Source organism: Pezoporus flaviventris, unplaced genomic scaffold (assembly GCF_033815535.1).
Source record: "Pezoporus flaviventris isolate CSIRO_AGI_PZ_B2104156 unplaced genomic scaffold, CSIRO_AGI_Pfla_v1 ptg000029l, whole genome shotgun sequence".
Lineage (NCBI taxonomy): Eukaryota > Metazoa > Chordata > Aves > Psittaciformes > Psittacidae > Pezoporus > Pezoporus flaviventris.
The window spans coordinates 10,531,892-10,554,704 of NW_026892577.1; the positions used below are offsets into that span (position 1 = coordinate 10,531,892).

Below are 22,813 nucleotides of genomic sequence, written 5' to 3' on the forward strand. Positions count from 1 at the left end.
GCACCCCTACCTGTGTATGCAGAGAGCAGCCAGGTGCCAATCAGAGGGGCAAAGGTCTGGCCGGGCTTGGTGACCAGAGCCACCATCCCAAAGAGCAGCGCTGAGGCCGCCTGCTTCCTGCGATTCAGGACTAGATCCTCATCCACCAAGTCGGTGACCACCAGGTTGAGCAACTTACAGGTCCCTTCTGTGAACACCCGGTTGCTGCAGAACAACAGACAAAGCACTTTGTAGGGACATCAAGAAATTATGGGAGCAAGTGAGATCAGAGGAAACACAAAGAGGATGAGAAAGGTTCCCCCATGCTTAAGAATTTCAGAAGCCCTGGTTAGAGGAGGGGAACACTGCTACTAACAAGCCTTGCGTACCCTGCAGGGATGCCCTGGATCAGTCCTGACCTGCCACACAGACAGGCCTGGGAATGGGACACTCTGGGGACAAGCTCAGGGCTATCATCGCAGGGAGGCTGCAGAGGAGAGGAGCTCAGCTCAGCAGCTGGGAAAGGCTGCTGCAGGCTGCCCCCACCCCTGCTGGGTCTCTGTCCCCCCTCACCCTGCTGCAGGCACAGCAAGAGGATTCTGCAGTGACCCATCCCACACTTGGGTGCTGTCAGAGCTGGGAGCCACATGGCTTCTGTGTGACCCAGGCTCCTCTCCCCAAGACAGAAACAAGTCATTTTCCTCCCCAGGTGGCAGAGAGCAGGGGAAGGGAGTGCTGCCTACCTGGCAATGAAGATGCAGAGCAGATACACCTGATCTGGTCCTGCCAGGAGCATGACAATGCTGAGAGCCAGCTTCAGGAAGAAGAGTCCTCGCACCACAGCATAAACCCCATAGCGGCGGCAGAGGGACAGGAAGTAGAGGTTGTTGAGGTGGGGGGCAATGTAGGAAACACCTGAGCAGAGATAGAGGCACAAATAGCTTGACAGGGTTTCAGTATCTACCATGCCCCTAGGACGGATACTGGAAGAGAACAGGGCTGCTGTCATCAGCCCATGTGTGTTGTAGGACACATGGTACAGAACAGCCCCAGGCACACACAGAAGGCTGCAGCAGATTTACCCAGTGGCTCTGTGGCACAACACACATGCACTTCCTACAGAGGGAAGCATTCTTCCAGTAACTGCCCAGGCAAGAAAGAAGAAAAGACTTGCCCAGTGTCACACAGGGGCTGGGAACAGAAATGAGAGGGACAGGACACTGTGACCAGTCCTGATTCACACAGAACCCTCCCATGGTACCCCTGGTAACTCTAGGACCAATGCCCACATATTTGTGGCAGCCTGGAAATGGTCCAGGCCACAGAGCTAAAGGGATTAGATCCAGGGCTGTGTTCCCTGCTGCATCCCTGGGACACCCTCTGCAGCCACTAATGCTCAGAACACCTCCTTTGTGGAGTTTAGGCCAGAGTCCAGCATGCTGGGCTCCTCATCACTAGAAAAGGCTTCAGGTTACTTCTGTGCTCATGAAGAACAACTCAGAGGTCCCAGGGAAGCATGTGGGACACGTGCACATGTGAATCTTACAGCCCAGAGACCTGCATGTGAGTTTGGGAAGAGCAAACCCAGGCTTGAGGCAGGTCCTAACCTGGCTGCTCCCTCCAGTCCCACCTAAGACTCACCGAGCAGGAAGGATCCTGTAGAGACAGAGATCTGGTCTGACAGCAGGTGCTCCAGGAACAGAGGGAAGAAGTTGCTGTTAAAGTGGCAGTGAAAAACCTGTGAAGGCAGCATGCAGATGAGCTGGTCAGCAGGAGCAGCAGTTAGAGAGCAGAAAAAGTTAACAGCCTTCTGGGCTCTGTTATCCTGGGAGCCCTGTGCCAAGAGACCATGCAGGGTGGGCCTGCAGAACTTCAGCAGAGCGAAAGCTTGGCTGTGGAGGTTACAACACTGCAGGCTGAGACTGCAAAGCTGCAGCACCACCAGCCATGCCCACTGTTTGATCAGCATTGCTTCCCAGCTGCGGGGGAAAGTCAGGGCAAGGAGGCAGCAGTGGTGACCACAAGGGTTTGGAGAAGACAGTGGCGCAGCAGGAGGGAGGAGGCAGCTGTTAGGAACAGGGTTGAATGCAAAGATGCAGACCAGCATCAAAAGCCTGCCTGAGGAGAAGTGAGGGATCCCCAGGGAGACAGGGAGCTGTGAGTGCAGCACAAAGCTGGGCAGGCTGCCGGCATTTGGTAGTAATCAGTGAGAGGATGAAGAACAGAAATGGCAAAAGCCAGCTGGGAGGAGGATCCAGCTGGACAGTGAGAACAGTGATGTGAGCCTCAGGAAAGGAGAAGGAGACTGCTGACAGCCACGCCAGCAAACTGCACTCCTGAACTCATCCCCACCACGAGCCAGGCCTTGTGCTGCTGCACCCCAGATGGGCTGTGGTGAGCTCAGCCAGCCCCCATAATGCAGCTTATGCTGCAGAGACAGGAAGCAGCACCTCACAGCTTGCTCAGGAAGTATCCTTGGGTCACAACAGGGAGAGTGGCTACCAGCTGGTGAATCAGCTGGCATTGCAGGAGGCTCTAAGAGCAAGTGGGCACTGGAAACCCCTCTGGGGGAACTCATACACAGCTGAATCACCACCTCAAACAGGCAGAGGCAACACTCGGCCTCTGAATCACACAAATCGCTGCTGCGCCCACCTGGATGAGGTTCATGCCAACAAACCAGAGGAAGTTGCGATGCCGGGAGAGCTGCTGCAGATACTCTGCCAGGGTGATTCTCTTCTCTGGAGGCACGGATGGTTTCTCAATGTACAGCCTAGAGGGAGAGATAAAAAAGCAACCATAAATCCCTCGCACCAAGCAGGGGAGAGCCCACAAGCTCTCCCTTTGTAAATGCAGAGCTGTCTCTCAGCTCCCATCCCAATCATCCCTCTCCCTGAGCCAAATCAAAACAGTAGAGTCTACACTAATGTTTGCTTATTGCTAGCAAGAACTACAGGCAACATTTCTCTCAGCATTTGTCTTCCAAACTCAAAGTTCAGATACCTGTCCATAGAAGCATCCTCCTTTTATTAACCATTCCACTACATATATGCCAGACCCCTGTGGTTAGCTCACCTGGCACTTCTCATCAAGATCTGCTGTGTTACTGCAGCATAATGCTGGCAGCTCATAACAAGTGATGACAAGTGAGGCAGCCCAAAGAAAAGCAAGGGAGCTGAACATGGCAAACCAGCTGCGTTGTGGCCTTCCAACAGCCCAGGCACTACCAGGTAGCTAAAGCAAGCAAAAGGATAAGAAACATTTGCTTATCCCACTCCAGAGGGAATGGGCACCCAGATGGCCTCATGCTTGAGCAGGAATGCTGTCATGATAAGCTGCTTCTGATATTTTGCCACTCACAGGCCTCACTGGGTGCTCATTTCATGTTCCAAATACTAGATGGCCATACGGCAGGTCAGGGCTCTGACTCCAGTTTGGGCCAGGGGTGTCGTGAGATAGTTCTGTCCTATTTAGGAGCCAGTGTGACAGAGGTGATTCTGAATACTGTATCAACAGACAAGAACCACAGAGGATTAACAGAAGTTTGCCTCGTCATGCATCTTCCCACAGATTGAGTTTGCTGCAGTGCGTAACAACTCTACGGATCTATGCCAGACCTTGGTCCCTGCTGCAGAACTGGTGACACTTACTCTTTTAGGGTTGATTCCTGGTCCCATTTTGCTTTCCCACCAGACTCAAAGCGCTGGCGGAGCAGCTGCGTGGACAGGGTGAAGCCAACGATGGAGCAGAGGGCCAGCAGGACGCAAAATATGCGAAAGGAAAAGAAGTCCTCTTTGTTCCACACTGCGTAGGACGTGAAGACAGAGAGGGAGCCTATGGCACTAAAGAGGGAGCAGTAGAAGTTGAGGCTTGTCCTGTCTTTTGCTGAAACAGCCAGGTCTGCAAGCAAGGCATTGTGATGGAGGTCGACCATGGTGAGGAAGCTGTCATACATGCAAAGGCAAAGAAGGAACTGCAAACCAGGATGAGCCCAGGCAACCCAGAAAGCCAGGAAAGAGATGGCAAAGAGGGGGCCATTGTGGCTTAGTGCTTTGAGTCTCTTCAGAACTACTTCAGGGGAGGAAATCTCTGCTCCAGGCCTGCAACAGAAGACAAAAAACTTTAGACACCTGGACAAAACCCTGCATGACCATGGATTCTCCCTCTCTGAGGGAGTGGTATAAGTGGCATAAGCTTTTGCTTATATAACAAACACCCACATCAAATACCTTCTCAGCTAATGCGAATACACAGAAAAAATGGGTTTAAGAAAGCCAAAAAGCATGAAGGGATATTTTTTCTCCCTGATAGTGCTGCACTGTCTGTGCTTTGCACCATGTAAATAATTTCAATGAGCACTTGAACTTTTCACTATTTCCAGGAAGCTACACCATGATTTTCATTAAAAGCTTGCTGTAAATACATGAGAAATGCTAATGGCCAACAGTGATCCATGATACAGGGAGTTTGGGAATAACTAGCCTCAGGAATTCCAGGTGGAAATAAGTGTCCTTTCACTGTGTCTCCCAAACCATGTACAGACACTCCTCAACACCCCACTAAGAGGTCTGCTTATACAGCAGGGGCTTGGTATTTCAGACACCATATTTTAAGCTCTGTACCACTCATATGATTGTTAAGGGTTAGGGTCACATTTACCACGTAAGTGTGTGACAGCCAGGTCCTGAAATAACATGCAAAGAGTACTGAACATCAGAGATGCCAGGAAAAAGAGGTATTTAAAAGCTCCATGCCTCAGAAACTATTCCCACACCATCATTTTAAAGCTGCCAATTTCACATCATCTCCCCCAAAGACTAAACAACTCCCAAGCCTCTGCTGGAAGCGGGAGTTAACTTACTGCTGTGTGCTAAGGAACACTCGGTCGCTCAGCCAGCCAAACAGAGGGTCATTGAGGCTGTTCCAGATCAGAAACACTGTCTAGGAAAGAAAACAGGACAGTGAAACAAAGCACAGGACAGCTCCTGTCAGTTCTGTTACTGAAGCGAGCAGGGTTGAGCTGGCACAGTGAAAAACCAGCAAGAACCATCACAGAACACCTTGCCTGCCTCACGCCACAGGATGATTCTGCTGTCTGGGGCAACTGCCAGATTTAACACAGCAGGGCCAGTGGTATTCACTGCTTGTGAAAACACCCCAATGACCCCAGAGGAAAGGCAGTCTTAAGAACAGTCTCTGGGTTTTTTATCCCAGCCTGTTCTATCTTTACTAGTGGGAAACCCTGAAAAGTCCAAGCCAGCACTTGGAAGGCTCCCTTGCTCCCTCTCCAAAGGGGAACACTGTTATTGAGTGACAGATCACTGGAACAGGTTGCCCAGGGGTGTTGTGGAGTCTCCTACGTTGGAGATATTCAAGGCCTGCCTGAACAAGTTCCTGTGTGATGTACTCTAGGTTACCCTGCTCTTGCAGGAAGGATGGACTAGATGATCTTTTGAGGTCCCTTCCAACCCTTAGGATTCTGTGATTCTGTGATTGCTGCTAATGCTTTCCATTCACACTTCTAAGGGAGAAGCAGGTTTGGTTTCACCATTTCTTACTTAAGAGGGCAGAAGCATATGGAAAACACTAACCTCTCCAATCCAAAAGGACAGTTTATCAATCTTGTAAACAGAGACAAAAGTGTCCACGTAGTACAGGAGGAACACGTTGTGCAAAATGGAAACAAACAGCGACAAGGACCCATAGATCACTGCAGTGGGCAAACGGAAAATACAAGCCACGAGTCGCAACCCCATGTTGGTGCAGTCAGCATTCAGCTCCCTGGATCACCTCCATTTCAGATGGGATGTCTTATCCCAACACTTGCAACATCTTTGTTGGGGCCAATCCATTGTTGCTCCTACAGGAAAAAAAAATTCAATTAAACCAGGTTCAATTTCTTTAAATGAATTAACAGTTGAATCAAATTAACTGGTCAGTCTTTGCCTGCAGAGATCAGAATTCATATTGCTTTGAGGAGCTGTTCAAAAGTGGATTAGAGGGGATTTAAGAGACTAAAAGCTGTCTGCTCCACTAAAGCTGTTTCACTAAGCAGAGGCCAGGCTGTGGGCTCCTAGAGGTACAAGTGTCTCCTCATGACCAGGCTGCCCTGTCCTTTACCCTGTGATGTTCTTCCTCATCTCACAAGTAGCCAATTAGCTCTTTCCAGCTCTTCACATGAGGAATCAAGCTACAGAGCTGCAAACAACAAAGCAGCCTTCAGAAAAAACACACCTCGTCACTGACAGTTTTAGGTACCAGGGTACATTTTTAGCCACATAAAAATGCCAACAGCTATGATGTAACCTCACGCACATGCTGCTTTCCCCAGGCAGTCACAGCTAACTGCAAATGGGCTGACTCAGGAGATATTTATGGCAAGCAGTGTTGCTGCTTTGTGGCATGAAGAGACAACCAGAACATGATGGCATGCAGCAGACATGCTGCCATCATGTCATAAAGGCAACCAGCAGCTGTCCAGCTCATCTTAGAGTGGCATGAATTTTAGGATAAGTGTTTGAAATAAAGATGCGGAAATATATATGGAAATAAAACAAGTGGAAAAGCACAGGTTGCTGTATGTTCACAGAAGGCTGAGATATAAGGGGACTCCTCAGGCTGGCAGTGACTGGAGCTCAGAGCCAGGAGATGGCTCCATCGTTCTCCTGCCATGTACTCCCGTGCTTTTCAGACTGAGCTCCCTTTCACACTCAATTTGCTGCAAACCAAAGGCAGAACACAGGCACCTCTTTAGAGGCACTCGTGTATGTGGTGAGGTGTTAAGGGTTCTTAAATCAGCGTAAGTGCCTTCTCCAGCCTGTGCCATCATAAGGAGCCCTGTTCACAGCATACACACAATGGGTGACAACAAGGTCGCTATCTTAACACTGTCAAAAGCATGATAAAGGGCTGGAAGTCACTCCTATTTCAGCCCTCCAGGGTCTGCATTCACCCAACTCAGATACATGATGGGGACTTCACCACACAGGATAAGAATGAGCACATCAAAAATGGGAAATTCTGCACCAAGTCAGCCTTCTTGGGCTTGCAACATCAGCTGCATCAAGTCCAAGCAGAAGATCAAGGGGAAGGATAAACAGCTGGGTATGAAACCTGATGAAACACCAGTCCCATTCAGCACTTCCCAGAAGCCGTGAGTCTGAGCACTTCTAGGCAAGATCAGAAAAGTAAAAATAACAATCTGCTCTGCCTAGCCCAAGGAATTCCTCATAACTAGCTCAGAAGGATTAGGAACAACATTTGTTCCAATCAGTTGCATCACTAGATTGAAACTGCACATAGACTCCACTCACAGCCAAAGCACTAGACCTCAACTGGATCGAACTGCAAAGCCCTTGTGGAGCTAAGCCACCATTCCGCATCCCCACTATGCCAAAACCCACGGCCAGATGAAAGGAAGACACTGCTTGGAGGGGAATTCAGCCAGACAATGAACTTTTATAGGTGTAATTAAAGACAGACAAGCCTCAAGGGGAAATTGCATTTTATATGGTCATGAATAGCACAGGAGTCAAGAATCTGTGATGTGTAAAGATAAAGAAGAAGGGAGAGTGAAGCCAACTGACCCATCGATAAGTCCTCTGTCTCTCACCAAGAGCCTTCTGCAGACAACTGGCTCAATGGCAGATGAAGCCAGCAGCGTTGGGCAATTCATGAACAGGATGGAGAACAAGCAGACAGCATCAATCTGCACAATATGAAACTGCAGTGTATCCAGACCTTACCATGTATATCTAACCTCAATACAAATTTCCTGAGCATACAGATGAGGGAGAACAAAGAAGAGCAACTGAAGTGGTTAAGGGACTGAGGCAGCTGCCTGCTGAGGAAAGACTAAGCAGCTGGGACTCTTTAGGTGGACAGGAAAGGCCAAAGGGGGACATGACCAAGGTCTATGTCCCATGTGCAGTGGATATGGTGAAGGTGGAAGTGCTGCGTGCCAGGACGCAAGAACTGGGAGCACACACTGTAACCAACAGAATCAGTTTAAAGCACACAAAAATACCTGGCAGGTAGCAAACATCTGACATTTGCTGCCAAAGCAGGTTCAAAGGATTGGACAATTTAATGGAAAACAGCTGTATAACAACAGCTACTAAAGGGAACAGGCAGGGAAATCCCCTCCAGCATCCTGAATCCGAGGGCTACGCAAACTCGGGGCAGACAAGTGGAAAGGCCACAGGCAATGGCCAACCTCACATGCTCTCCTCATAAACAACATCTCCTGCTGTTGTCGTGGGGCAGAACATGGGGTGAGATAGACCAGTGGACTGATCCACAAGGGCAATTCTTAACCTGACTCTGCTCCCCAAATCCTGTTTGGAAGCAAAGCCTGCTTAAGGTCCTTAGTGCTGCACTTCACACTGTATCCACCCAAATGATGCTTCATTGAGCACATGTTGCACAAACCACAGCTGCTGAAGTTTACAGAGACACCTCATTTTGAATGTTTAAAGAATGTGAAGTTGCACTTCCTCTTCTTCTTCTCCCTCGTCACTCCCTCACAGATGTGCAACCCCTCCAGCCAGCTGACATTCGTAAGTGATTTCACTTTGCTGGGATAGCTGTTAAGTCATTTTATATATATTTCCCCCCTCCCCATCTGCAAATGTGCAGATGAAACGAAACAAATCATAGTTGTCTGTAAAAAGTATGATTTTGCTTCTACATCCAAAGCACTGTGTTATTTAAGCTTGCCACACTGGTATTTTCATAACCTTTTCCTTGGGATGGAGAATTACTCATGGAGTATGTCAGAACTTTTCAACATTAGGCTTTTAAGCAGTAATGGGCAAAGGAGCTGCAGGAGGGAATAGCTATCATTCATTCACACTGAACTTCTAAGGCACAGTCATAAAGCAGCAAGCTTGTAAATTAGAAAGCAACTAGCCTTTATTTGAGAACCTTCCACCTCCGCATCTGACATCTGGCTCCTGCCAGTGACGTTTGCAGATGTTATCTTTTTGAGAAGGATGTTTGAATACTGGCTACCAGGAAAGAGCCGGTTTGTTTGAGTGCTGGCATATGGTGGCTGGAAACACATCACCATTTGGGGCTCGAGCATCTGCTCTAACTTCCTTGCCAGCTCACAGCTGGATTCACAAGTCATTGCATCCCATGGCAATTCGGCAACCCTTTGGCCTTGCAACAAGGCTGAGCTCCAGCCTTCCACAGCTGAAGTCAGTTGTACTGAGTTAGCAGCAAAGCTTTGTATGTGAGTCTTGGCCCAAGCCTGTCTTAAGCAGGGCCAGATGATTCCAATATGCTGAAGCTGCCACTCAGGAACCTGATACAGTCATCTACAAACCTGACCACAGTAACAGGATGACCTTCCCATTCATTCCCCACTATGTGGGTAATGCAGGCTGGAATATCCCAAGTAATACTTCATGATATGTCTGTGCTTGCTCAAGCTGTCAATACACTGCCTCAGCTGCGTATTCTGGATTTTGTGTGGCTCACTAGCTGAAGCAGACAGATAAATATACCAGCTCTGCATCTCTGCATCTGCAACACAATAAATCCACCAGCTGGATAAGCAACCCAAGAAGTGACACTATTTCCAGACAGTCAGCATGGCCACACAGGACTGGGGCGCTGACACTCCAGCCCCATGCACAGGCAAGCTGGGCTGGAGCTGCACTCATGGAACAGCTGATACTGTGACCTGTCCCAGCACAGTGCCTGATGCTGGGCACATCAATTCCTCCCAGATTGTGTAAACCACATTTTCAGCCAGAGGAAACAGTCACGGATGTCTTCATCTGGTCAGGCTTATCCAGCAGTGACAAGTTTCGTGAGCACAGACCAGGTTCAGCACACTCCTGCCCAAACTGCACATGGTACCTCCAAAGCGCAGATACCTCACCCCATGGAACTACTTAGACTCTGGCAGGATGGTGTTCAGTAAGAAGGCACATCCCTCCACAGAGCTATTTCGCAATAAAACTGAAAGTTTCATTCCCACATTGGTTTCTGCAAATGGTCCCTTCATTTGGACCAAAAACAGTGTCTCAAAATCCTATACCTATCCCAGGAAAGCTGCGACCTAAATGCGTACTGCACAAAATTTAGGCTCCTCTGACCAAACTTTGATCCTGTGCACCCTCTTAGAGAAAAATAGATTTCCAAGACTCTCAGTTTCTCCATGTACTACTTCTGAAAACCTAACACCATGTTTCCTCAAATATTCCACTAGAGATCCTTGATGGAACACCAAACACACGTCCCACATGAAACATTAACAAACTCCTTAACAGCACACCAGTATCTGAATGGAAAAGCAATGAAGCCTTTGAAAACCTGATACCACCAGGATCAGACAAGGAAACAGACCACTTCGAAGAGGCCATGAGGGTGTTTCCCAGTACTGTTTACCAATTCAACAATCACAGATGCCTCCATATCATGAGAGGTTTGGTAACACCCTTCTTATTCCAGGCAATCATGTGTTTCCATCAGGTTCTTCCACCACTCCTGCAGAGCTCATACACATAAACTGACCTGTCACACAAATGACACTTAACATCTTAAGCCAGCTGGTAGTTTGTGCAGAGCTGTGTTCCAGCAGAGCAATCTCATTAAATCAGATCTCATTCCCTAATGAGATTATGAGGTTCATTAATAGAGGTAAATGTGTAGATCTCCTAGTCCCGGAACTTGGTAAGGCATTTAACACCACATCGCATCCCTTTTTTTAACAATTGTTTTACAGTGTAAGGAAAGTGTGTTGGATGTATTAAAAACTGTTTCCCCATGATATTACTGTCATTACAAGCTCTAATCCTTCACAGAACTGGTACAGGAACCAATGCCAGGTAACTCTGGCCTCAAATTATGAATTTGGAAGTAAATATGAAACCTGGATTGAAATCATCCTCCAAGACTGGAATCACAGAAGCTAGAAGACAGGATTACTGCACAGATACTGCCTGTCCTTGTTAAGACTCAACAGGAAGCACCAGCTGACAGGAACTTTTTACCACTGTGGCCAAGTGCAGCAACCAGGAGTTTCTACTACACATCTCCATCACCTCATCAGGGAGATTGATCACCTCTGCAAACCATCCAAAGCCACAGTCTCCTCCAGTGCCCCAGCTGCAGCCACAAGGCCACATGCCTCTAAGCAAAGGGCTGAGGAAAGCCCAGCTGCAGAGGCCACCAGAGATCTCTGTCCATTTAGACCTAAAACCCACAGCACCAGATCCCCAGCTAAAGGAGCTGACACCCCATGAGCAGGAAAGGAAAGCAGGGAGCCAGGCGATGCCATACACAGATAGGGATGCCATTTCTTGGGCCACTGAGAGGACAAGCCCAAGCAGTGGTGGCACCGCAGCACCCCATCCGCAAGGCCCTCATGCTGAGGGGAGGTCTAGCAGGGCACAGCCACCTGGTGGTGGGCTCCTGCTCCATGGCGGTGGAGGGCCAGTTTGGGGCTGTGATGGGAGACGGCAGAGTCCCGCTTCACACCTCCAGGTACAGTGGGGCAGAGACACTTCTTGCCAGGACGCTGCGAGGAGAGGCAAGGGGGGAGACAGACCCCGGCCGGCTCCACGGCGTGGACAGAACGCCTGATGCCGCTGCACACAGGCACTGACAGCTGGGAGCGAGAGGACACCCCTAGCCCATATGGTACCGTCCAGAGTAACGGGGGGATGCACGCACCAGGGCTCTACCAACGCAGGGACGGAGGGAAGCCCTCACCCCACACAGGCAGCTTCACTACAGCGGGGAAATCCCCACCCCAGCTGGATTGCCCTGCTGCATTGAGGGGGATCTCCCCCATCCCGCTCCGCCAGGGCGGCACTGGAGCAAGGGGATACACCGCAACCGAGCCTCCTACCTTCGTCCGCTACCGGCGCTGCCCCCGCCGCTCAGCCGCCAGGCGGCACATCCGCGCATGTGCGCCGCACGGCACCCCGCCCCGGGGCGGCCTCCGGCCCGACGCCATCTTGTGTCCTGGCAGGTGAAGCGATCCGTTCCCGGCCGCCATCTTGTGTGAGGGCACGGCGCAGGGAGTTGTCTGCCTCATTTGCATTAGCCCCGCCCTCAGAGCGCAAGCGCTCCGTGAGGTCTGTCTAGCGGGAGCAGGCTGCTCTGCGGCCCGTCCGGCTGGCGGGGCGCGGTCGCCATGGAAACGGTGCCGGGCCCGAGGACCAGGCTCCTCGGCCAGGCTGCGGCCACCGGTGCCTATGGGAAGGCGAAGGCAACGTGGTCTTAGGCCTCGTCCCCGGGGGGCCCCGGAGCCTTCCACCACCTGGAAAGCGCACGGTGCCTGCTGATGGAGGCGGCGGATTTGTGTGTTTTCACCTGGAACATCTCGCACTGCTCCCAGAGAGCCTCTAAAGCACTGAGTGGGGATGAAACAACAAGCGTGGCAGCTGGGGGCCTTCCCATAATCATCAAATACTTGTCTCTGGCCTTAAGTAGCAGATATTTATACTTTTCTCCAAAGACTCACATTGCATCCCATGTTGTTCAGAACACAGAGACTGTAGTTGTCCTTTATTACTTAAAGATCTGTCTTTGGATCTTTTGTTCAAGCAACTCCTGTTAGAATCATAGAATTACAAAATCAGCTAGGTTGGAAAAGACCTCTAAGAGCATCAAGTCCAACCATTACCCCAGGACTGCCAAGATCACCACTAAACCATGTTACCAAGGGCCTCATCTACACAGTTGTTGCTGCTTTCAGCATCCACATCACCATATACTCTCACTGCAATGTCTGCTACCACCCAACTATTCACAAGCTTCACCAGAGAAAATGAATGCAAAAGCCAACTGCTATATTCAGAGAGGTATCATTGCATCCTACTACTTCCCAATGATTCTATGTATTAGACTCACTGTTGGCTTCCTGAACAGGTAATTTTTATAAATAGAAGCCAAGCAATTAACTGCAGTCAACAGAGTTTGCAATTAAGGAGTGATTTGTAGGTATTTAACTATTGAGATCACCTGCAGCAGAGCATAGCATTAAGCATCCTCAGGGAGTGCGCTCCACACAGCAGTTGTGCTGAGTGGTGATGCACTGGCCCTGCAGCCCCAGTCCTCCTTGTCAAACCTGTATGGGGATTTGTACTGCGAAGGCCCACGACAGCACAGGTGCTTATAATAGTGCTGATGGGAGCCATTTGTATGGCTTCTTGTTTAATTACAGCCTACTGAATGAGCAGTAAGTACAAATACCACCAGTGTAGGCACCTGTAGCTGAACATGAGCAAAGGGTGTGTGGGGGTAAAACAGAGAAGAAGGAGGGCTCATCACTGTAGTGTTTAGTGGTGGGCTGTTTTCTATGCTATTCAGACTGCAACTTCAGAATTTGCAGGTCTGTTGCGGATGGTGTTTTACTGCTTTGGGAAAGACCCTGAAATTTTGGTGAGTGTTTTTGAGGGTTTTCTGTGCTGACTTTACCTGTTCCTTTACCTGTATTTTCTTACCCTTGTTATGCCTGAGCTTTTCTGTTCAAGGACTTTGTTTTGTTTATTCCCTAGGGCATCTAGCTAGCTGAAGCATGTACCTTGTGTTAGCTTTAGTAGTCTTTACAGGTAGCTAGGGTTAAAGCTCCTTATCTGAGCACATAATGTAATTGCAGAAGGAATGAGCTTTCTGTTGCCTTCCTTAAGTACAAGGGCATGTTTAGGCAGGTATTGCAACCCTGGTTACTACAGGAAAACTTCTGCAAGGTGCAGTGTGGTATTTTGGTGCATCTCCTAGCTCTGTACGTGTCATTAAGGTAGGTCAGTGAAAGGAGACTGCGGAAAGCAAGCTGCCTTCTGTGTGCTGCTGTTTCTTGCTCCTTGGTTAAGTGAAGGCATCATCTTGGTTGGTTTCTCTCAGGATGTGAGTACACACTCACCAAGTAAATGCCTCTCTCTGTTTTCTGTGCTTATGACTAAAGACTGGTCTCTGTTGCAATGTTTTATCAGTTAGAATCGCAAAACCAGTACTAGTGCTAGCTTAAATGTCTGCAGTAATAGCAGTGTGCGACTGATGTATTCTACACTTTGCTTGGATTTTTGTAAACAGAAGTGCTTAAATCCCTCTGGAGGTGATGCCTTTCACCCCAGCACATGCGCTGTTGTACCTAATAGATGCGAGTAGCATAACTTGGCTGGGCCTTGATTCATGCTAGTGCTTTAGCTTGTAACTTATCTAGACAGATACTAATGTAAATTGTTATTGTTGGCTGGTGTTAGGCTTTAAACACTTTAGTTTGGAAAAGTTGACATAGAAGGGCTTCTCTGAGTGATTGCCGCTTTGGAAGCAGAAGATTGCCTTTTGATTCCCATTAAAAAATCAATGGTGTTACTTGCAAGCTATGTTCTGTATTGTCTAAAGACCATAACAGAAGGTAGCTGGATTTCTTTCATGAAACAAATGTATTAGAGTTGTAGATCAGCAGATGCTGCAGCTGTTTGCCTTGGGGGATGCAGTAAGAGCAGTATTTTCATGGGCAATTCTAGCTCAGATGCTTGAACTTGAGCTAGAAATAGTGTGCCGCTGTTGTAACGGAAGGCTTTTTTATACACTGAAGTGATGATATGTATCACAACCCTAAAATCTGGATAATCTGTTTCCTGCCCTATCTTACTGTTCGGGGTGTTGATCCCATGGGAAGATGTCGTACAAGTGCATAAAAAGCTATGCCTTTCTGGCTTCTAAACACACTTTCTCAGTGCTGGATGTGCAGGAATGTGGGTTCAAGTGTATTTCAAACACGAGTAGTTAAGAAGCAAATGGTTTGTAGCACTGGATGCTGGTCTGTTCACAGAGGAAACCCACTGTGGAGAGCCAGGCTGTGTAACCAGTTAAGCCTTTGTAGGACACCAAGAGCACTTCAAGGGCAAAAACCTGTAATCTAGCAGCTGAGGGAATGGGATGCTGTGATAGCACAAAACCAGTGTGTAAAATGTTTCTCTGCTGTTGAAACTGTCTCTGTATGAGATAAGACAGCAGCTGAGGAAACTGGAGCTAGGCAGAGAAATCAAGGCCAAAGTAGAATGCTTTGTCTTGGAGTGTGTAAACTAAATATGTAAACAGGAGGAACTCGAGATCATGGGGGAGACTGAAGAAACTCTTGTAGGGTAGAACCTTGCAAGGCCACCCGCACTGTATCAGTAATATTATGTAAGGCTGAGATTGCCTACGTAACAATACCAGAAATGCCAGACTCCGTAGCAAAACTAAGACCAATAGGGAAGGAGTAATTGGGGTGGATTGCCTATTTAGGAGGAGACTAGTGGAAGGAAGGCAAGAGCATGGCAAAAAAGTGGAACCTGGAATGAAAGAATGAAGGTGGGAGCATCTGACTGCAGGAGCACAAACATCTGTGCATGGTAGTGAAGTCTGAAGGTTGGGATGCTGGAATGATGCTCCTTGGATGAGCTGCTGGACTCTCCATCAGGTCTATGTTGCAAAGATTTGCTGTGGGAGGGCAAAGAGGGGCAGATTTGCACTTGGATACTAAGTGGTGTGGGAGGGAAGGGTGGCACCCCTGTAACTCAATAGCACTTGTGTGTGTTTTGTAAGAGTTGATTAGTAGCTTGGTAGTTGTGTGCAAAGTGATATAAGTAACCATGAGGTACTAGTGGTGTGGTAATGAAGTTGTTGATCACTTGACTGATGTATTTGTGTGAGTGCCTCATAGAAGTTAGTCCCCTGACTGCTGTCTGAAGGGGATCAGCTGGGCAGAGCTGCTAGTTGGGGTCCAGGAGCTCTTGATTTGGGTTAATTGATACTGAGATATCTTTGTGTGGATGGGAATGATGGATATGGGATGAACTTCTGAGTGAGAGAGTGGGTCTCTGTGCAGGCTGTTTCAACATGGAAGGGATTACTGGGACTGAATGCTATAAAGTACAGATTAAAATATGCTCAATTAAAGTAGTGTCTGATACAGAGCTGTGTCTGAAAAGGGGTTTAGATGAGGAAAAAGATGATAGCTTTTTGGATCCTGTGACACAGGGCATGGAGATTCTTATCTCAGGTGAGGAAGACCTCTGATGCAAAGGGTGCCTACAGTGGTTATTAGGAAGATGAGACTGGTGGTGGGAGCTATAATAACGCAGAAGCTGGGCTGTGCTGAAAGCAGGACAAGTCAAGAAAGGAGACAGCTTGGAGTGTCCAGAGTCTAGACCTTGGTGCAGCAGCCATCTGGGCCCAGGGAGAGGCTGAAGGGGTGATGGTGTCAGGCAGGGTGGTTTCCAGTGCCCTGCCTGCTGATGCAGTCACCCTGTGGTAACATTCACCATGTCTTATTCTTGGCAGTGCAGCCATTTCAGACCTACTGTGTTATTCAGCAGCTGCAGCGAGAGGAGAAGTAGCTGCTCCAAACCTCTCTGTCACCACCGAGTTGTGTTTTGACTGCTATTTAAGCAGAGTTATGCAGGGGGTGGTTTTTAGATAGTCAAGTGAAGACTTGCTCTGTGATGACTAGGGCTTTTCCTTGTGTTTTGACCTCGTACAGTGTCTGGGCTATTTCACAGACCTTGGAAATAGATGCCAGACCCAAACCAGATTTCAGTGCTTTCTGGGACTGCTGCTTTGAATAGCTGAAACAGATTCACTCCCCCTTCAAAGTGCCTTTATAAGGGGTGACTGACTGTAATACGCATTAACTGCTATTTCTGCAGTTTACAGTGCCAGTTGGAGCTCTTTTCTTTGTGTTGCACTAGTAAAAGCAGGGTGAGGACTGGAGTCTTCTGGCTGAAGAAGATAAAGCCTCCCCCTTGGCTGAGTTGATGGGGTGTTTATGCAGCAAGAGCTGGGAGTGGTCCCAAGCCCACCTCTTGGAGAGGGAGGTGGATCTGAGGCCTTCTAGGCTGTCCATCACAAAATGAGCTCTGGTAACAGCTGTGCTCATGGTATCTTTTCAGTTGGCTTGGGCAGCTGTAAGAATCTCGACACTGAAGTAGTTCCTGATGGATAGGTCCCCCCTGTGGTGTGGGGGGAAGTAGGGTCAGATCCCCAGTGTTGCTGGGGAATTCCTCTGACTGGGTGAATGGTGTGTAGAGGGGATGAGGCTGCTTTCAGGCTGCCTTCTGCACCAGTTGCTCCACTCAGAGGAGCAAACATGCTGCTTCCTGGCTGAAAAGCCTTATAGAACAGCATTTTTACACTCTACAAAGCCTGCATACTGGTGCCCTGCAGCTTGGGCTGTTCCTGGCTCCTCAGCTGTGTTCAGAGCTTAATCTTTTGCTAGCTTCAGAGATGAATCAGTGAAGGAATTGGTCTGCTCTGGAAACTTGGGCTGCTTATCCTGCTGCCAAAGTGAGGTGTCACCCCTCAGCTGCTGTTCTTGTCCAGCTCCTCACCCTGGGGACAAATGGGGGCCTTACAGCCATCTTCATCTGCTGCTTCGATCCCACCAAAATAACTTTTGTATTTTCCCTTTTAATAAAAACACAGACCTGTGTGGATTGGTGGGTTTCTCCTGTTTCTACTAATCTCTGCTTTTAATCTCTCTCAAAACCTTTCCACCATGTAGCTTTTGCTGCTCTTTGTGGTGTCATTGCTTTCATTTGAAGTTCCTGCTCTTGTCCGCAAAGCCCTTTTCTTTCTTGCAGGCTGTTTTCAAGCTCCTTTCAGTATTGGTTACCTTTCTTTACATGTTACCACTAGACAGTACAAGGGATGGCAAATAGCCTCACCCCTTTTTCTGAGAAGCAGAGGCTGTGTTCTCCTGCTTTGCTAAACTTTCCATCTACAAATACCTAAGAGGATCAGTGTAAGGAGACACTGGTGTGTAACCAGCTCCTGGTATTCAGTGCCAGCTCTGCCTGCAGGAAGCAGGTTGTTGCTATGTGCACTGTGACATGAATTGTCCACAGAAACCTGTGGCCATGGTGGCACTTGAGCTTCAAGTGTGAAGCAGATTGTTCCTCCTGCTAAACTATCCGAGTGTGGGAGCTGGCAGGCTGCTGTTCCGGTCCAGGCTGTGCTCTGGGCCACTGGAGAGGCTGCAGGGGTGCAGTGTGTGAGCAGGAGTGTGGCAGAAACTTCATCTCAGCCCACCATGCAGCATCTCTCCCTTTCTTGATGCTGCAAGACCTTGTTTCTTCCAAGAGGTCAACCCTCCCCTTGGATTGTGGCTGACTTTAAAAAATCAAGACCTGTTCTCTGCAGCCTTGGTTGCTACTGCTGGTAATCGGCTACTGCCTTGTGTCACCCTGTTGTACTAGGTATGATGTAGTAATCTCTTGTGGAAGTATTTAACTCTTCGGAGTGCTTTGCTGGAACATTGTGGGTTTGCTTTTGTCTGGGAGATTGCATCAAAAACCCGTGGTGCTGCTTTACCTTGAGAGATCCAAAATGCTTCCATGATTAAGTGGCATTGGTGTGGGAAGCTGCTCCCATACGTAAAGTCCTGAAATGACCCAGCTATTGCACTTTCCTTGAATTTCTGTGTTGCTGCCAGGCACGTCTTGCTGAGGGAAAGCATCCCTTTTAGGAAGACAGCCAGTGCCTCTGTCCTAAGGATCTTTACTGGCTGGAGAGGATTGAAGTGATTGTGTTGTACTGCATGGCTTTCTGTGCCACTCTCCCACCTCCCCAGGAAGTACCTGGGAATCTTCTCCTGGGTGTCTTTTTCTTAAAGACCTCAAACAGAGCCTGATTTTATGTTGGGAATAGTGGGAATGGAAGTGATAAGGAAAAATAAGAAACCTCTTTGTGATCTGCTCCCATGTGCTATCTCCAGCTACTTGGATGCTGGATGTGTGTCTGACTCTGGCACTGGAGCTGTGGAAGACAAACCTTAGCTCGATGAGTATGTTCAGTTTTAACCTCTCTCTTCCAAAGCACTCCTGGAAGCTTTTTTTTTTTCCAAGGGAGGCCTTTGGCAGGGCTTTGTCAGAGGGTGACAGTTATGCAGAGTCTGCTCAAAATGGGGAGACTAACTGGAAATAACTCATTGTTTCTTCATCCCCTTGGTTAGGGGAAATGTTGCTTTTTCAGTACTTATCCCTGTACCCTTGGGAGTTGCTACAGAGCAGTAGCAGCAGATCTGTGGGTTTTGTGGGATGGGGAGAGCAGGGCAGAAGGAAAGATGGAAAGAAGAGTCTGAAAGTTTGGGTGCTGGAACAGTGGAGAGGAAAAGGTGACTTAATGGGATCTCCCTGTTTAGCAGCTGATCACAGGGCAATGGCATGAGGCAAGAATAGTCTTGGTTGATTATTTGAGTAAAATAAGTGGGCATGTGCTCTTCTGTGGGCCCAATGCTTTTAAAGTTGTGTTGGCTTTCAGTATGCTTCCCAAGGAAGCATCCAAACCATTTCAAGCTGCCAGCCTGACCTGAGGACACAGCTAACGAGTTACTGCTTCAGGTGGACAGGAGACTTGGTGACACTTCTGAACTGTTGGCCTTGGTGAAAATGATCTCAAGACATAAGATACTTGTATGAAGTTTCACACTTGGATACTGTGGCACACTGTGTATGTTGGTCTGTGCTGTCCTGTAGTCAGGATCGCTTCAATCTCTCTGCCAGAGAATGTGCAGTCTGACATGTACTCAAATATTTACACTTTCCTGTTTTTTTGTGGCTCACAGTGGGCTTTGTGCTCCATGACCAGGTAATCAGAAAGCTCCCTGGATTTGAAGCTAGCTTGGGTGACAGTAAAGCTTTACTGCCTTGAGACATGTCCAGCAAAACCATGTTTTTCTAATGCTAGCAAGTAATTTCTGCTGCTTTAGATACCAGAAAAGCCATTAACAGCATTAGGCATTAACTAGTGGTGGATTCACCTGTAGTAAGTGTGTAATTGAGTGGTGAAACAGAATCTGCTCTCTACTTGAGCTATCAAGTGTACTGGCTGGTTTTGTGTTGCAAACATTGCTTGACTGCTCCTTAGCAACTCTGTCTGGGTCAGCTGGCTCTGAAGCATGCTTTTCTGGGCAGATCAAGTATTTTGGGAGCTGTAGTGTCAGCCTCCTCGACTCTCACCAAGACGTGTGAGGAGGGAGAGGCCCTGCCAGATGGCTGGGCATGGGTGAGGGAATTGCTCTGGGAAGAGTCTGAAGTATCATGTTCTCACCAAGCAGAGATGAAGATCTCATTTCAGCTGGCTGTGACCCTCTTGTGAGTTCTCTCCTCTTTATTTGCTGCCTGGCTTCTCATTCAGCTCCAGCCAAGTGGGGTTGAACCCTTTTCCAGCAAGGTTAAAACTGCTGGAAAGGCTTGAAGGCAGAGGCTGCCTTGTTTCTTATTGGGTTGGTCTGTTGTTACTCCCCGCTAGCAACCACAGCTCCAGTGCCCAGGCTGGTGAGGCTTGGTTCCCAGGCACAGTGTGCTGCCTGCCCAGCCACCCTTTCAGTCTGTGCCATGAGGGAGCTGGTGTATAGGAATGGATGGCTGTGGCTCTGGGACCAGAGAGGCATTTAGCAGAGCTAAAGCTCTAAGGACTGTTTTGCCCTTTCCTGCTCAGGTGCCAGGCAATGGATATGGTGATGTTTCAGAAGGCATAGCAGAGCTTGAAATTGGAGCAAGGGTAGAAAGTGGATGGTAGCCTGAGGAAACAAGTCAGCCAGGATCTCCTCTTTGGCCCTACAGTTGCTCCTGAAGAGCTGGGGGGATTGATGCTGTTGGATGCTTGCTTCCAAAGCCAGGGCAGCCTCTGGCTGCTGGCACTGGAGAAACAGGAGCAGGTAAAGAGGAAGGAGAGACTTGGGGGATGGACCCTTTCCTTAAGGGGTACCACTAGGTAATGTTAGTGTCTGGGGCTTGTTTTGCTTAAGTATCTGGCTTTTGATGCCTTCTGGCCATCAGATGGCCCTACAGAAGATCACCTTCCTGCCAAACCCTGTTTTCCCTGAAGCACTGCCTGCTTTCACTTCCCAGTGAGCATTTGACAGGACCAGGTAAGCTGGTACTGGTGCTCTCAAAACCCTCTACCCCTGTATGCATGGATTTGTCACACTGCAGTTAAGCCCAACGTTCTCTAGCAGGAATTTGCTCCACCTGTGGTCTCCCAAAACCTGCCTTGGGAGTGGAAGCAAGCCTGATGGCTAATATGAATGATAGGCACTGGTGTAATGGTGGGGTAAACAATGTTGTCAGCCTCTGGGAGCAAGAGGCTGCAGCTCTGGAGGGGCAAGGCCGGAGCCTTGTGCCTCCTGCATACCAAAACCTTGTTGTAACACACCTAATGCTTCAGAGCAGTGCTGTGCCCTGCAAGCCAGGAGCTGGGATTTGTCCCCTTGTGCTTGTGAAGGTAAGCCTCTCTTGGGTCAATCCTGAGAGATCTGGTGCTTGGGTAAGGGGGAGATCTCGGTGCTGGGGGAGCAGCAGGGACTGGGCAGCATCAGGCAGCCAGAGCCCCAGCACAGAGCCAAGGCTTGCCCTGATGGGTTTGCACTCTCCCTCTGGGGCTGTGAAGTGCTGTCTACGCTATGTCTGCTGTCAACACCCTCCTCTGGGGTGATCTGCTTCCAGGGATATGTCTGCACTTCTGTGGTCAGGCATGTGACAATGCTGCCCTGGAGCACTCCCAGCCCTGCTTAATCCTCATCTCATTCCACCTCTTACCTCTTCAGTTTGCTTCCTCTTGTGGGCCATCCTGCCTGGCTGAGCCACCAGCTTGTTCCCCTTATCTTTTCCCAGTGCAAAATGAAAGCAATTAATAGTAGTGCTTGGGCTGTCTTGGTGCTGGAATCTGAGTGATTAAGATGGCCTGTCACCCTTCTGCAACTGCACGGGAGAACTGTGAGCACTGATGCAGCGTGCAACAGCAGATGGTAGATGGACCATCTGTAGCTTTGGAGCAAGAGCTGGTGGTGATCAACTACATGAGAGAACAGCTTCTCCAGGGCTGTCTTAAACAGGCATGAAGCAGGAGGGGCAAGCTGGGCTTGCATTGTCTCCCCTCAATGGCTGCAATAGCTATGTGCTCTGTATGGACCACTTGCTCTGAAACACAAAGGGTCCATGGAAGTGATCCTGTGGCTCTTGGTAGGGATGCAGGGCTGAACTGGATTAAAAGAGGCACTGAGGCTGGTTTTTAAGAAGATCATTTTATTCCATTTACCCACCTCATGCTGCTATTGACACACAATATCCCCCTGGATTTCTGTGGTAGCTCTGAGCAAGTTAGGCAGGCAAGTTGTTAGGGAGGTAGCTAATGGTGTCCTCTCAATAAAGGTATAATGAGGTGTGCTCAAACAGGGGGCAGTGGAGCTGCAGGAGGCTCAGCTCTCAACCTTTTCTGAGCAGTCAGGCAAATTTGGGAAGAGATGTTTAGGAGCCCTCAAGCCTAGAGAAGAGCCCAGCCCTGTCCTTGCCCGGTGAGTGCCTGAGCTATGCTCTGTTGTAAGCTGGGCTAAATGCAGGAAATATCACAGTACCTGCTCTCTTCCTTCCCAACCTGCTAATGAGCTGGGGAGACCCCAGTTAAATTTGATTTGCCTGGAAGCCGTTTCAGCCTCTAATTTTTTTGTAATGGCTCTAAATGAAGTAGGTTGTAAACTTTTCCTTTCCTCCTGTTTGAGGGATGTGATGGTTATGATGGGCTTTGCTGCTAGGCTGCAAGTCTGGTTTAAGGGTACTGGGTACTGCCTGGTCTTGTTTAAATACTCTAGTGCTGTTCCCTTCTGCAGGGTTAGACTTGGAGGTCTGCACCCATGGCAAAAGCAGGCTTGAGCTAGTGCGGATTATGAACCTCAAGGGACAAGAACAACCTCCATTGTGTAGTACCCAGCATTGCTTGTGGCAGGCAGGTTATTAGGGGACTGCCAAATTTCCTGTTAGGCTGGGGGAAAGCACAGAGCTGAGGGATGAGTTTCACCATCTTGGTTAACACTTGCGAGAGGCAAGTG

General features: G+C 48.8%; 1 protein-coding gene across 3 annotated transcripts in view; it reads right to left on the reverse strand.

Moving 5' to 3' along the window:
- MFSD13A (major facilitator superfamily domain containing 13A) overlaps nt 1–22,813 on the reverse strand; it is a 35,227-nt gene that overhangs the window by 3,315 nt on the left and 9,099 nt on the right. Inside the window, exons 1-9 of one of the 3 annotated variants that reach the window (XM_061458899.1) lie at nt 11,843–11,859; nt 10,378–10,503; nt 5,571–5,839; nt 4,841–4,920; nt 3,630–4,079; nt 2,635–2,752; nt 1,621–1,717; nt 723–894; nt 11–204 (exon numbers count right to left, since the gene is read on the reverse strand). In XM_061458899.1, the coding sequence (XP_061314883.1) occupies nt 11–204; nt 723–894; nt 1,621–1,717; nt 2,635–2,752; nt 3,630–4,079; nt 4,841–4,920; nt 5,571–5,735 (1,276 nt within the window). In that variant the 5' untranslated portion in view covers nt 5,736–5,839; nt 10,378–10,503; nt 11,843–11,859. Of the gene's footprint in view, nt 1–10; nt 205–722; nt 895–1,620; nt 1,718–2,634; nt 2,753–3,629; nt 4,080–4,840; nt 4,921–5,570; nt 5,840–10,377; nt 10,504–11,842; nt 11,991–22,813 lie in introns of those variants that run through there. The other 2 variants (XM_061458898.1, XM_061458900.1) reach the window with 2 other exon arrangements.